The sequence below is a fragment of the Pyxicephalus adspersus genome, chromosome 4, assembly GCF_032062135.1.
Source record: "Pyxicephalus adspersus chromosome 4, UCB_Pads_2.0, whole genome shotgun sequence".
NCBI lineage: Eukaryota > Metazoa > Chordata > Amphibia > Anura > Pyxicephalidae > Pyxicephalus > Pyxicephalus adspersus.
In genome coordinates, this window is record NC_092861.1 from 10,792,555 (window position 1) to 10,808,609 (window position 16,055).

The 16,055-nt window shown below is 39.2% G+C and overlaps 1 protein-coding gene and 1 long non-coding RNA gene across 9 annotated transcripts in view; one reads left to right on the forward strand and one right to left on the reverse strand.

Annotated features, from left to right (window-relative positions):
- Positions 1-546, reverse strand: part of LOC140328056 (uncharacterized) — a 9,903-nt gene extending 9,357 nt beyond the window's left edge. Inside the window, exon 1 of the long non-coding RNA XR_011920221.1 lies at positions 429-546. This is a non-coding gene — a long non-coding RNA (uncharacterized lncRNA). The remainder of the gene's footprint in view (positions 1-428) is intronic.
- A 178-nt stretch (positions 547-724) lies between these two features.
- The window catches only part of LOC140328057 (serotriflin-like), a 42,427-nt gene continuing 27,096 nt past the window's right edge, over positions 725-16,055 (forward strand). For 3 of the 8 annotated variants that reach the window (XM_072407376.1, XM_072407374.1, XM_072407379.1), the window contains exons 1-2: positions 725-1,102; positions 10,957-11,072. Coding sequence is in view for 2 of the 8 variants with exons in the window: in XM_072407372.1 (XP_072263473.1) it covers positions 12,259-12,315 (57 nt within the window). In the remaining 6 variants the exon portion in view is untranslated. Of the gene's footprint in view, positions 1,103-10,956; positions 11,073-12,159; positions 12,316-16,055 lie in introns of all 8 variants that reach the window. The other 5 variants (XM_072407375.1, XM_072407372.1, XM_072407378.1 and 2 more) reach the window with 3 other exon arrangements.

The following is a 16,055-nucleotide window of genomic DNA, read 5'->3' on the forward strand; positions in this document are numbered from 1 at the left end:
GCATGCTCCAGGCCTCCCTTTTTAGAGTCATCCTGTGCTGCTTGACCCATACTCATTATATAGTTAACTTATAAACAGTTTAAATTCCAAAAACTGCTATATACACTTCTATTGACCACCATACAAGTTACAGAAACTTTACCAGCCAAAAAAAAAAAAAACCTTTTAGCAGATAAAACTAATCTGAGACCGGATCAGAGAATACAGTGCAAAATGCAGTTTTATGTCATCTACAGCAGCCATTTTAGAATCCTTGTGCTTCTCGGCCTGTGCTTATTAGAAGTTCACCTATTAGTAGTTTAAACTGTAGAAATTGCCATAAACTCATTTAGTCACTACTTTACAAGTTAAGGAAACTCTAACAGCCAAAGGAAAAACGTTTTTAGCAGATAAATCTAAAATTTCCATAGTTTGTCATGGAGTCTTACCTCAGGAAATTACCTCAGGAAAATTCTTCTGTGCACTGAGTGGACTGAACCAAATCTTCAGCACAAAAGGGGAGGGTGGGAAAGTCCATAACATTACAACTTGCCCAAACTTTACCAAATTATATTAAAAAATGTTAACAAAAAGTTTTATTTGGTATATACAAAGTAATTTATACTTTGTTTTGAATGTTTTAACAAAAGCATTAACCAAGAAAAGGGTGTATTGATTTCAGTGAGAGAATTGGTACACTCCCAGTGCTTTCATATTAAAGCGGAAGTAAACCGAAAACAAAACCTTTAATCCCACAGGTCCTTCTATGATGCTAGTTCTTCCCTCGATCTGGTCCCGTGTCATCCTGAAATTCCTCTTTATCCCACCACTGAGGAAGGGCAGGGCGCTGCCATCTTCAATCTTCTCTTCCGTCTTTTTCTTCATTCTTTTTTCTTGGTCATAAGATCTCCCACTGAGCACATGTGAGTTCCTGGTGAAGTAGCTGATGTGAAGGGGAAAGAAAAAGCCAAAAAAGGGTGTTGCACAAGGATGATTAGGAGGCTATTTCCTGCTTGGCCAGCGGGTTGGAAGAAACTGATAAAGCTTGGAAAAGCAGGTAGGCCCAGAGTAAGAACTGCCCCCATGCGCAGGAGAGAGGCGCCTGCACTATAGTGAGGAAGAGGTAAGTGTGACACACCCCTTAGATTTTGTTATATAGTTAGTTATTAGTTAATTTTTGAAAAAGAGCTACATGCATGGTGATGGGTATGTGTTTCTTGGCCTAGCTTCTTTTTTTGTAGAACAAAGAAATCCTTAGATAGGATTTTTTTGTTTATGTAACATAAATTTGCTTGGTATTTGTTTTTGTTTTTTTTTTTCGTTTCGTCTTAATTGCCTCCTTCAGCTGGTCCAGGAGGTTAGCATAATACTGTCCGGTGATACTGGAGCCCTGAGGTAGGTAGTCCACCAACAGAATACCGCCTTTGTCCCACAAAAACGGACGCCATGACTTTTTTGGCTGATTTCTAGGTTCAGAATTTCTTCGGTCGCGGGGACCCGCTGTGGCGCCATTCCTTTGACTGTTCCTTGGTTTCAGGATCGAAGATGTGTAGCCGGGTTTCATTCTCAGTCACTAACCTAGCCAAAAAGTCCTGTGCAGCTTCAAAATTGGCCAAAACGGCTTTGGATACTTCAACTCATTTCTTCTTCTGATCACTGTTCAAACAATTCAGCACCCACTTCACTGAAAGCTTTCACATGTCTAGGATAGTGGCGATAACAAACCCAACACATTCTTATGAGATGTCAAGTATCTGGGCTTTCTTTTTTGTGGATATTCGCCGGTCCTCAATAATCAGCTCATGAACAGCATCGCAGGTTGCCGGGTCAGTTGAGGTTGGGGGGTGCCCACTGCGGGGCTCATCTTCAAGGGTAAAATGCCCAGTCTTGAAATGAGATATCCAGGTTTTGACAGTGCTGTAGGAAGGACACTTCTCCTTCAGTGTTTGTGACATCTCAGTGTGAATGTCCTTTGTTGACTTCCCTGGAGAAACAAAAACTTCATGACGGCCCGAAACTTCAACAACGTGAAACTTGCTTGTGCCTCTGCCATCACAGCTTCAAACTAAAAGAAAAAATAGTTTTAGGAATTGCAGAGAACTGAGTTTTGCACACTTACATACTAAGATGTAAGGCTGTCCCATGCCCCCCACACTCATTTTTCCATTTCATCTGGAAGGGTGAAAAGCCAGGAACTTCTCAGCACCCCCTCGTATATCTACCTGGCGTCTTCATTCTTCCAGGCTCCCTCTGATTTTCTGCACCGCTATTTTCACCAGTCCGTGGCGCTGCAGACCCAGTCTATCCTATGCTCCTCATATAATGACAAATGATTTTAACAACCAGGTTGCAGGAACAGAACCTGGTTGTTAAGCAAATAACATCTGTATGGTAAAAACTAGAGATGGACAGCTACTAAAAGATGTACTACAAAGTATTTAATGTGTAATAATGAGATTACATTTTGGAACAAAGCTTACAGTGAATAGAGTATATGATATGATTATATTATATATGTATATATTATATATTAGTATTTTCTACATTTTTCAGTTAACTATTTTGGGAAATCTTTTTCAACTGTAATGTTTTATAGCAAATTTTGACAGCATTTAACTGTACAATTCAGAACTGCAATATTTTTTTGTACTGTGGTCTTAACAAATTATTTTGTATAATCTTTTGATCTTTTAGTTGAATAATCCACAGGTGAGTTGGGCCTAAAACCAAGAAGAGGAATGTATGCATGCAGTTAATTGATGTATACAAGCAAAGCTAATATATTCTAAAAAAATGATTTTATTTTTATTTTTTATTTTCTTAATTTTTTATTTTCTGTAAAAGTTATTAAAATGCAAAAATCTATATTTGAATTTCATTCAGTTCCAATAATGACAAAAATTGGATTTTTACCACATTACACAGATTTGTGTCAAATACATTTCATATTACATATATGTACAGGGACCCTTAGATGCATCTGAAACCTGTTTCAGTCCAGTCTGTTATTTAGACTCGTATATAACATAGCTGATAAGCAAGCTATGAATTTTTCAGTAATACCCTAAACCAAAGGCTGGTAATTACAAGTTGTCTACTATTTAATAAACCAGCCAACAAATTATACTCTGACCCTTTGGAATCCGTTTTCTTTTTGTTATTAAGAGCATGACTTCCCTAGCTTACTACAGGCCCTTCTCATCCACTATTCCCTGTGCAATAACAGCATCCTTATATACAGCATTTCACTGCCCGGGGATGACAGATTGATGGGCTGGGTTTTAGGCCTGGTACACATGGCTGGATTTAAACTTCTGATCTGACTTTAGCAGTCTACTAATTGTAAAATATACATTCCTTTTGGTTCCAATCAGTTGTGGATAGATGGTATGTGTTGGTAAATGTTAATTGAAAGTTTACCTAAATGAGCACAAATGTTTGATTACATCTGATCTGAACTAGAGTTGAGTTTTGATCTCTTTTTAGAAGAACAGAACACAGGTTGTCCTGGGTTAAGGATATCTGACATATGGACGACTCTTAGGGGATTCCCTGTTCTGGTGTGCAGAAGGGAGGCTTGAAGGGGGTGGTTTGCATGACTTGAAGAAGAAATCTTTTGCTAAACACAGCTGAGGTTGTGGGCGATCTTAGTGGGGGTGAGCTGTTTCCTGCAGCATCTTGTAACACTTTAATGACCAAGAAAAAACTCTGCAGTTGTTTCTTTTTTGCATATCAAAGCACAGCTTGCTCCAGAAGTTAATGAGGGTCTAGGCTCCATAATTTTTTTTTTTTTTCTTTGTTTGTGATTAACTTACAGTGAGGATTTTCTACAGTAACTGTGGTGTCTAATAAAAAATTGAGACAAACAACTCTCCTAAATGAATTATTAACCTCCTGGGTGGTACTTTTGTGTCTGGATTTATATGTCTAAAAGCAGTACATTGTTTTTTCATGAAAATTTATTTTACAGTATAATAAATTAGTATGAGTATAATAAAGTTTGAAACACAAAATCATGTCAAAATAATAAATTAAATAAATTTAAAAAAATAAATGTAATATAACATTTAACCTGTTAACCGCCATTTTAGTTAGTGGCTTGCCCCTAGCGACGGCTGTACGCACCAACATCACTAGGAACTCCCGGGGAACGTCAGCGCACTTACCGGGGGACAAGTGTAGGAAGAGGACGCGGCCAGAGGATGGCAGGACACTGGACGATACCGGTGGGACCAGGTAAGTGTTTTTTTTTCCTTTTTTAGCTACCCTGAGTGTGGCTTAGGGTTACGCTTTCAGCTTGTTTTTTTTATCCCGATTCACACTTGGGCTTACCTCTTGGGAGGTTAAAATAATGTACCTGTTCCGACTTTTATTCAAATTTAACTTAAGAATAAACCTACAGTCCCTATCTCATATATAAACCAGGGACTAGGTGTATGTTGTACTGGTAGAATTTGATAAGCAGCAGGACAGTAAAGCCTTGCATAGACCTCAAAGAGAGGGAATCAAATAGATATATTTTTGCAAAAAAAGGGACTGTAATATTTATGAGACAACAGTCAAAAAATGATAAAGTGGCATGATAGTATGTAAGCATCTTGGATAGGCCTCAACCTACCTGTATATGACAGTAGATGTGCCTATGTGTATTAAGCCTTAATTATGTCAGAAGACAGCCCAGCAGTGGTAAGGTTATGGATAGCAGGTTTCGTGATTCCTGCTATTAGACAGAGCATTAAAATTCATCCTCATAGTTAAACCTAAGCAGAGCTCTGTTATTGACCTGAACATCAAAGGTACACAAAATGCACACATAGGTGGCAGGCCTTGGCCCTTAATTGGAGAAGTTAAGCTTGGATCAAGACTAACGACTGAAGAAACTTTCTAGGCTAACATAGGTAAAAGCTGATATAACTGGTATCTGCTGTCAGGAATTTTGAAATGGCCACCGGGTTAATAATAAAGAATGGTAACAGTTATTTATTCATATGTTTAAATAAATGTTACCACTGTTTAATAATAAAAATGTAATAAACAAAAGTAAATTCACAGCCTCGATTAACGTGCTTGCACTACCATGTTTGATCACCACCTGTTGAACCAAATCCATTAAAATATTCAATTTTGGTTGTGTAAGTAGGTAATACCATGTACAAGTCATTGATAATGACTGCACTATGCACCACACTGCCTCCTGGAGGTGTGGGATTGGGAGTCGAATACAATGTCACAGTTGAAGCAGTCACATTAGTTAGACATTCCCTCTCTTAAACCGGTAAGTGACTGACTCTAGGACATTTGTACTGAAGAATATTTTACTGATTTATGAATGTGAATGGAAAAGCTTATATACAAAATATTTTGTTATAAACATTCCCCTATTCCTACTTTATAGCCTAAGTCTTGTCTACCATAGACCAGATGAGTCTATTTCTATAGACCTCCAATCCATAACCCAATTTTGACTCCAACTTTAGCTACAATTAGCCCCCCTAGTGGTATTCCCGAGTGTGGCTAGTCCCGAGTGTGAAATTCCTTTACAAAAAGTGGAAACCCCGAGCCACACTCGGGGTGGAATTGAGGGCTTACCTGGTCCTCATGAGCCTGTGGCGTCCTCCAGTGATGCTGGCCCGGCATCTGTGTCCACTTGGTCATGCCGGGCCGGCATAAGCATCCCCTGGCCTGGCATCTGGGGAGGCTGGGGAATGCAGATGCCGGTCAGGTATGCAACGTATGTGCGGATGGCGTGTGTGCGTCGGGGGCCAGCGCTGGTGGGAAATTTAAAATTAGAAGTATTTTAAATGTCAAACGTACCGATTTGACATTTAAGAATACAAAATAATCATACCGCGAGGGAGGTTAAAGCACAATAATCCAAAATCTTGTTTTAGAAGTATACAAAGGACTTTGTATAAACTATTATGCTTCCAAAGACCATTAGAGCAAGAGTCTGTCAATACGATACAGGGGAATTGGGTTACAAGAAAGTGATATGTAAATACATATTTTGTCAGGGTGTTATTTTCTATCCTTTATAAGTAAATGAAAAGAAAAAAGTGAAGACAAGGTTATTTCCAGACTAACGAGTGGTCTAAGTTTTTGTTAAACTAAGGACTTAAAACTAATAGCTAGGATCCTGTAATAGTATGTAACAAATTGATAACTGAGCTGAAGATCAGCAGAGTCCTAAAGAAGTGTACATTTACTTTAATTGAGCTTTTAGAATACTAGAAGATGGACTAAGTGAAACTTTAACTTCCAATGGTAGCAGAGAGGTAGAAGAAATATTTAAGAGGCCACCTGTTGCAGACCTGAAGAAAGTGACTTTCATATGTTAGAAGCGGCAACTGGTGGGGTTGCACTGGCTAGGCACCATGTTAGTGATGCTGCAGAAAAAAAGGACAGGAGATTAAAAAAATGGCACCTAGAAAACAGGAAAAGGCTGATGAAGATATATGTTTTCTGGAATATGAATCTGCATCCTAACTAGCCATTCAGTATCCCATTCCTAACTGTGACTGCTCCATGCTAGCTGTTTATCCCTCATTCTAAACATTCATCCTGGCTGTAACCTCATCCATCCTGAATATGGCCACTACATCCTGGCTTCAACCCAACATCCTGTCTGGCCCCTCCATCTTGACTGTGACTACTTTTTCCTGAATGACCCCTCTATCCTGACTGTCACCCTTTATCCTTGGGTTGACCCCCTGCATCATGACTGTGGCTTAATCACCTTGATATTGACCTTCTCCGTTCTGGCTCCAATTCCTCCATCATAGCTGTGAGCCCTACCATAGCTGTGATTCATACTTACTGATGTCCCCTACCTTTTAGCTTGACACATGTTCAATTCTCCACTGTCAAAGATCTAAGGTTGAGTTCTTCTCAAACATTATCAGAGACATACATCCCCAAATGTCACATTGACATTTCTAGATGTTACCTACAAGGTCTAAAATATTTACTATTTAGGTTAAGGCCCTAATGGGGATCTAAAATGTATAAACATTCACAAATTTGGTAACAACCCTCCATAAAAAAGTAGAACTAATTGTGTTTGTGGGTTGTCATTATGGCACATGTGCATTTGATAGAGACTGCCAAGCTGCCACAGTGCACATATAGATGTGGCCTCCTTATGACTACTGCAAATAGCCTACTATGCATGACTACAATGAATAACCAAAAAATGGAGTTGTCAAGTTTCTTGATATACCTGGTTTAACATCACCAAAGGGCCATTGAGAAGTTGTTGGGGACTGGTTGAGTTCCATAGGAGACCTTAATTGACTAGGAATACATTACATGAGTCTTCTAAGCATCACTTCTAATAAAACCCTTCCAAAACCACATCAAAGCTTCCACATAAATCACAAGTTCCCTACAATTCTCTTAAAAACACTTGTGCCAGATTTGATGCTTCTTTCAGCAAGATCCATTGTACAAGATACAGGTCATAAACTCAAAATTTAACTACTAGAAACTAGTCTAATGAATATTTTTTCTTTTAAAAAAGTGTCAATGAGCTTCATTGGAAACTATGAGGGTAAATGAGTTTATCCCAACAGTTTTTACAATACACCCTTAGTACGAGACATTTAATGCTGCTGTTGTGGACCTCCGTCTAAAAGTTACTTGGCCTTAATGCTTTTTAATTGGCTGTCCAGAACAAGCATATAGGTCAGGAAATTGGAGCAAGGCCAGATGTTTTTATCTACTATTGTATTCTGGCGACCTAAAGTTACTGAAAGTAGTTAGCAAGAACTACCAACAACTTATATAAGTACCCAGTATTGTATGTAAGTGCGGACTTTATATTTTTACCAAAAGCTACTAGGTCACAGGACACAGAAAGAATCCAGATTTAGAATGAGCTTGACAGTTAATTACCCATGAAATATTGAAATGCAAAAACTATTTAGGTCCCACACTCTTTAAAATTTGAAGCGGACCTAAACTTAAAAAAAAAAAAACACCTTTAAACCTGCAGGTCCCTTGATGACGCTAGTCCTTCCTATGATGTGGGGCTGCGTCGTCCTGGAATTCCTTTTTGTCGCGGCGCAGAGGATGCACCAGGTGCCGCCATCTAATTTCTTCTGTGTTCTTCTTTGGACTTCTTTCTACGTCGCCCGATCTCGCATTGTGCAGGTCTGAGATCAGGGGACATAGCCACTGTGAAAGTGAAAAAAAGAGCCGATCTCACTGCGCATGTGTGAGATTGGTATCTCTTTCCTCAATGAAGAAAATGCGTGACATAGGTAGGTTCCACTCCCCTTCCTATTGGTGTTCCCCCAGGCTCATTCCTTGGACTGTACTGTTCTCTATTTACACTTCCTACTTTGACAAACCCATGTCCTCCCTTGACCTTCAATACCATTTGTAAGGAGAAGACACATACATTTAACAGTCCGCGCCTAACTTGACTATCATTGCCCTAGATAAAGCTTTATGCTGTTTGTCATCCATCTAATTGTTGATGGCTGAAAAGCATCTAAAACTCAACTTGTAATAAAATGTACTAAACATCTTCTCCCCTCAATAACATTATTTTTCCCCACCCCATATACATGCCCATTTTTGATTCTGCACTCTCTTTCACTCATCACTTCCAGCAACCTCCAAACTTCTGCTACATGCTCTCACTATTTCTTGGATTGACTACTGCAACATCATATAGTGTTCCACTAATATATGATATACTGTATCTATTCTTGTGTGTCTATTCTTCCTCCTAATCCTCATATGGTTCTCCTCTCAATTTTTGTATTGGCTTCCATGTAATCCTAATATTGTAGTATTGTATGCTATAAGTGTCTCCAATCTTCCCTTATAAACTTGTGTGGGAGCTATGTACCATCTACCATGCCAAGCAGATTTTGAAATGCCAGCAGTATTTGTTTTATGTGTACTATTTCCAGTGTGCTCTGATCCATGAATCGGAAAGCTGTGTTGTCAGTAGGGATATTCTGTTCATGATCTGCATATTTTAAATAATCTAAGGTTAAATACATACAACATTCTGTTTTCTATAGACAGCGACACATTATGTAATGGTTACCAGGATGATAAGATAGTTTTGCTTATTTATTTGTACTGTAAACCCCATTCTCCATAATGAAGTAATATAAAACTAACAGACTACATTTTTATTTTAATGTGGAACTAAACTTACCTAGTAAATAATTGTGAGCAGGTAAGATTTTTATTGAAGGGACAGATGATTTTTGAAGGGACATTTTTCATAGTTTGCTAGCGTAGTCTGCCCCTACACAATGCCAAAATATTTCAATCAACAAGGCATGACCCACCATACAATAAGATTGCCCTCCATCCAGCCATGATGGGAAGGGATCTCTGGCTGGGTGGGGGGCATTCTTATTGTATGGTAGATCATGCCTTGTTGATTGAATTATTTTGGCAATGTGGGAGTGCAAACAACGCTATCAATATATGAGCAACTACCGTATTTTTCGCCCTATAAGACGCTCCGGAATATAAGACGCACCAATTTTAAAGGAGGAAAATCTAGAAAAAAAAGATTCTGAAAGATTATTCCCCTTCTGATCACTCATGTGCCATTCATACCGGTATTCCCCTTCTGATCACTCATGTGCCATTCAAATTCCCTTTCTGATCACTCTATGCCTTTCAAATTCCCTTTCTGATCACTCTGTGTCATTCAAAATTCCTTTCTGATCACTCTGTCATTCAAATTCCCCTTCTGATCACTCTGTGCTTTTTTTCCACTGTACGGCAGTTAGGACAGGGAACAGCAGGTGGCGCTGTGCCGGCTTCTTTCGCTCTGCTTTACAGACAGGAGAAGACACGTGCTGCTGCCAGAGAGAAGAGGAGACAGACGCTGCTGCAGCCAGAGACACACGCAGGATCGGGTATCGGGTGAGTATATTATTTTAAATATTTTATCACACCTTTGTCGTATAGGACGCACTAACTTTTCCCCCCTAGTTTTGGGGAAGAAAAAGTGCGTCTTATACTGCAAAAAATACGGTATACATATACTAATCCTACACATTTTCAATTGAGGAATTGAAGTTAATTATTGGCAGACATTTGGTGCTATCCTCCTCTATTTAAAGAGCCTAACCTTCCCTACAGTCTGCTATGTGGTTTTTGGTCTCTACAAATTACCATTCTGTGAAGGAACTACCTGTTCTATTTAGGCGTGCCTAATACAAATGACCATAGATGTCTTCTTGTACCTTAAAAGCTGACTTTGCTTTGCAAAACACGTAGAACACATGTATGAGACTACACATCAGATGGCTTTGTGATGTGATTTCATATTTGTTTTAATTTGATTTTAGTTGACACAATAAAAAGTTTTCTATGTTTTTAATAATTACAAATTATGTGCATGTTCTGTTCTGTGTGATTAGAAACGGCTTTAAAGTCTCTATGTCTGTTTTTCCTTTTTGTAGTTTGCAATAACAACAATAGAAATCTTAAATGTAGTCATTGTTTGTTAATGCTGATGTTTTAAGGTAGTGCAGAGCATTATTGATAGGAGAAGTATGTCCCAACAATAATGGCATGTTCGACAAATCCAACAAATGGTTAACATCCATGATTTGACTCAAACCCATTGTCAATAATAAATACACTGTCAATGATAAAACAAATTACATTACAATTAAAAGGGTTCTATGTAAAAAATAAATAAAAAAGGTTGTAGTTCTACATACAATTAACAAATGCAATACAATAGTAGGGGTATTCAAAAATTATGAAAAAAAAAATTGGGCTGCCAAACAGTACATCCGTTAGGCCTTAAACAAAGTCTGCCTAGGCTTATGTTTACAAATCCTGACACACAGTTCATGCTACAATCAGATTAAGTAATAATCTGTATGTTTTATTAATGATTTAACCTTAATCTTTTGTGTTAACATGTATGTCACTAGAGATTGATGATGTTTAATTTAAGTCTATCCTTACAATATTTCCTCCTAACAGGCTCATTGTCCACACCCATTATTGTACCTACATCATTGTAGTATATAAACCATTTCATTACAAGAAATTCTTGTTTGATATTCAGCAACAAAAACCAAGGTGATCTTCTACCAAAGGTACATTTTCTTATATGGTGAATGTTTTGATTATATTGATTTTGTTTTATCATAATCTGATTACATCAACTACAAATATGTATTGTAGTATAATATTTTGCTGTTGGCTTGTAAATGTAATTATTGGTATCTGGTAAACTGACCTGAGTGGCACAAACTGCTCATTGCTCATGGAACCCCTAGGGATCTCTGGAGGAGCCCTAAGGTTGAGAAACACTCGTCTAAACCTGATATGCAGTTGTTAGTACCTAGTAAAGTACAAACAAGAAAGAAAGAAGCAGGTAACCCTTACTTGTAAATTAGTATATCAGTTGCAATCCCCAGGATAATCAGAATCCAAAGACAGAAAAGTTTTTTTGGCATCCAAAGACTGACTGAGTTTTTTTGGCAAATTTTAGGATTGTATTCAGCCTATGCATTTGTATGTCATATTGATCATTAAGTGAAATAATATTTACACAGATGGCTCATAATACAGATATTGCAAAGTTGGCTTTCCAACGTGAAACCACATAGGAAAATGCCTATCCCCCAGTAAAGTACAGCTGATCAATATTAAAATGGTCAAGGACACCCAAGTCTTATAGATGTTCTTGTGAAAGAAGGCTTGTCCATCTGGTGCAGTGCCAAAAAACAGCCACTGTAGTAAAAATGTTGGAAAAAACTTAACACTGACCAAAAGACAAAGGTGTCAGAATACACAGTGTATTACCAAAAACTAGTCAATGGAGAAGAGATATGGAAAAAAGTGGCCACATCTGATAAATCAATTAAGTAGGCTGGTAGGGTAAGTGTGACTGCTGCTGCTAATGTTTTGTTGCCAAATATCTTACCTTCATTGCTGTTTGGGTGAGCCAAGGGCAGCATATACTGTACAATGATAGATAGGTGCCATTATTAAACTAACAAGATCTGAAACATTTAGTTGTGATATAAAGAATGACTGACGTATTTTTATAATTGCATTAATACGATTTTTCTGACGATAATTTTGAGCATTTCTAAAACCAAATTATTTTTATTAATAATTTCTTTCATTTTATATTAGGATAGAATATTTATGTTTTGCGTTTATGTTCCTTATTAGGAAGATTTGCTGTCACTTTTTGTCTCTCTGGGTACAAGATATTATGGGAATGCCTTTAAAAAAGGCAAAATCCTTTTGAGACAGTTGTCCCCATAACAGATGTCCTTATTGAAAGGCCTTCCTACTTCACTTGTTCCAGTGACAACTGACAAAAAAGTGAGATTTCTCAACATTTTACCATTTTCTATCTAGATAAAATTTAAGGTTAGATTCAAGTTTAATGATAACTAAAATAGGAGTAATACAATGTCATATTTTGATTACCTCTTTCTGAAAATGAAAACTGACTGGTTGTCTCTGGTTCATAGTCTCTTAGTCTTTGATTTGGAAACATGCACCAAGCAGAATCAAAGTGAAATCATAATTCATGATCTATGTACTAGTTCTATGCTGAAAACATACTACGTACTAGTTCTATGCTAGAACAGAATAGTAATTTTCAGAAGTAGAATATCCAAGATTCCTTAGCACTTCCTTAGTTAGGTTCCTCCTAACATTTATGTATTAGCTTTTGGGGTTAGCTCATGTAAATGGTGCACATCTGTAGAGTTGAATTAGCAGCTCCTGAACCTAGAAAAGTAATTGGTGTGAGATCTGGATAGCAGATTTAGGTGAGTATATATTAAGCCTGATTTATAAGTTTTCCAAAATTAGAGAAGATATATTATATTGGTAGAACCTGGAAAGCAAAGGAGCTTTACTTCATTCTTAAATGTTTATAGCCCAGGTATAGGTTCATTTTAAGCTCGACTTGGACAGTGGTAAATAAGAGACTTAGAACATAAACTACAGCCCAGTACCAAGTATTTACAAAGGTTAACCATAAATAGCTTGATTGTAGCCAGAAACACACTGTAAGGCCCTGGTCAGTACCAGTATTCCCCAAACACCAGTTCCCCATTCTAACGTCACAGTCTTCACCTATAGCAGCCCCAGCTTAGCCTCTGCTGAGCTGCTGCTATCTTAGTTCTCCTGGCTGCTGCAAAATTCATCTCCGGACAGAACAAAAGTGTTTTATATTGCGATGGCACACAGTCGTCAGCTGGATGCTCTCCTAGCATTACCCCTCTCCTGAGGAGGGGCCTCCGGAACCTCTGCCTGCAGTTTTTCAGCATTACCACTTTTCATCCTAGTCTGAAGCCCAGAAGCCCACTTTAATTTTTGCAGAACTCGAGACTGGAGTTTGTCAAGAGTGGGCAGTGCCTGGTGGGTTTTAGCTGGATCCATGCAAGGACATTTACTACAGTGGATAGACTCAGAACAAGGGTAGCTTCAGGGAGGCCAAGAGGTGGGGGATCTGCTTTTACATCTCATGGACACTAGCAACACACAGAGGCAATGAGTTTGCCAAACACTTCTCACTTCATGCATTCCCCCATTTTACAATCTGCCTAGATTCCCAATCAATTACAGGGTTATGCTTATGCAACCATGGCAGTCCTAAAATTACAGGGGATGAAGGAATGTCTAGCAGAACAAATGATAACATTCACAAGTAGACAGCACCCACCTTAATCAAAACCTCAGGAGTTGTGGATGTTGGTTTTGCCTGCTGCAAAGGAGAATCATCTATAGCAAATACACATAATGGCTGAGGTTGGTTAACAACTGGAATTCCAAGAGAGCAGGCCAGAGATATATCCATAAAGATACTGGCAGCACCACAATCCAGGAATGCCTGGCAATGCTTAGCAGAAGAATTCCAGGAAATTTCAACTGGTAACAGGACACGATTAGACTTTAACGGACATACCTGTTCGCCTAGGTGGGTATCCAGGGGCCCACATAGGCACTGAAGTTTCCCTGGCTTTTTCTGAGGACAGGAATGCAACAAAGTGCCCAGGTTCCCCACAATACAGACAGAGCCCTTGGGACCTTCTCCTCAACATTTCTGTGGCTGACAGCCTGCAGGAGCCCAACTGCATTGGCTCCTCGGACAGAGATGGAGGAGGACTGGGCTCAGAGGTAGTCAGGGGTCCTGAGGGTGTAGCATAAATAAAAACCCTTTCCTTGTGACTCTCACGAAGCCTTCGGTCAACCATGATGGCCAATTAGATAGACTCATTCAAAGAATTTGGCAATGTATGATTCACAAGAGTATCCTTAATGGCAATGAACAGACCCAGGTGAAAATGACTGCAGAGTGCAGGATTATTCCACTGTGAACTGACGTCCCAGCTGCGAATATCTGCAGCATAATACTGGACTGTCCTGAGGCACTATCGAAGACTACAGACTTTGTCTCTGCAGTTGAAGCCAGGTCAGGGTCAGCATACAGAATCCCCATGGCCTTGAAAAATGCATCCACCGGGTCCCCTGGGTCCCCCTGAGGCAGATTGAAGGCCCAAGTCTGGGAATCACCCTGGAGTTTGGAGATGACTAGACTCATTCTCTAAGATTCTGTGCCAGAAAAGAGTAATCCAGATTCTGCCTTTGAAGCTCCTGAGCAGCCACACACTGTGCCAACTGGTAAATAGTGTCTGTCAGGAACTGTATTTGCTGGTGAAGATCCTTCATGACAGTGGGTAATTTGTTTGGCCTGGTATAATGTAAGGCCCTGGTCAGTACCAGTAGTCTGCAGACACCAGTCCCCCAATCTAACTCCACAATCTTCCCCTTTAGCAGCCTCCGCTCACCCCTAGGAGACTGGTTGCATTCTCCAGCACTCGGTTGCCCTCAGTGCGTAAGAGATGGTGTCTGGGGATAGGCTGGCAGCTGACCAGGAGCCAATACACAGTACAGAATTACCAGGGAATCCAGAAAGAAGCCAAAGTCAAACACAGGAGATCAGTCCACCCAACAAGATACAAAGGAAAAGGCACAAGCAGAGTCAGGGTCACAAGCAAAGGTCGGTCCAGGCTGAGTTCAAGCAGATTGTCAGGAACAGGCAAAGGTCAGCAACAGAAAAATACTCTCTAGCACATATAAGCCCAGCTAAACACTTTAACAGGCACTGGTGACTCGGAGCAGAGAGGCTTTAAAATCCCAGCAGCCAATAGCAGTGCAGGAGCTGATCAGCCTCTAGAATCCCCTTTAGCTGTTCACAGCCTAACAAGGGATGCTGTGGATGCCATACATTCATCAGGCTGCACGGCTAAAGGGAAGCAGGGGCTGCTGCTACCTTAGTTCTCCTGGCTGCTGCAAATGACATCTCCGGACAGAACAAATGTGTTTTATATTGTGATGGAACACAGCACAGAGTAGTCGGCCAGAAACTCACCTAACACACACATTTTTTTTTAAATCGAGCTTTTAATATTTTTTTATATAGCTAGCCGTACATCAATTTTATACTGGTAATGTATTGTCCCAATCAATTGGTTTGAGTGCCAAAGCCTTTTTGTCCAACAGTTGGACTATGCTTTAAGGAAAGAAGGAGAAAAAGTAAGGTTTTTTGAAGGCACAAAGAATTACGTATGAAGGCACAGGGATTATGTATGAAATCAATATAGTTTTTAATAAAGTACAAAAATCCTAAAATAGTGGTAAAACAATGTAACAGAATAGCATAATAGAGTAGGCTATGCACACTATATTTGGTGATAAGAAAATTTGCAGACTTGCACAAAGGTCATGAATCAAGAAACGGGGTCTCAACTCTAAAGGATCTGCTTCTACTTCTAGTTCCTCAAATGCACCCTGACTTCTCCTTCATCCACAGAGACAGACGTCTGGAGAGATACCCCAATAACACATACACACAGTATGGTCTTAAGAATATTCTCTAATCTTTATTCTGACAAAACGGTCTTTTTATACAAATAGGTATACAAGGGGTTGTCGTTATTCACATACAGCTGTTTAAGTTTTGGCCATATATACCGTGTTTCCCCGATGATAAGGCAGGGCCATCAAATAAGACAGCCCCCCCTTTTTAGGGAAAAATGAAAAATAAG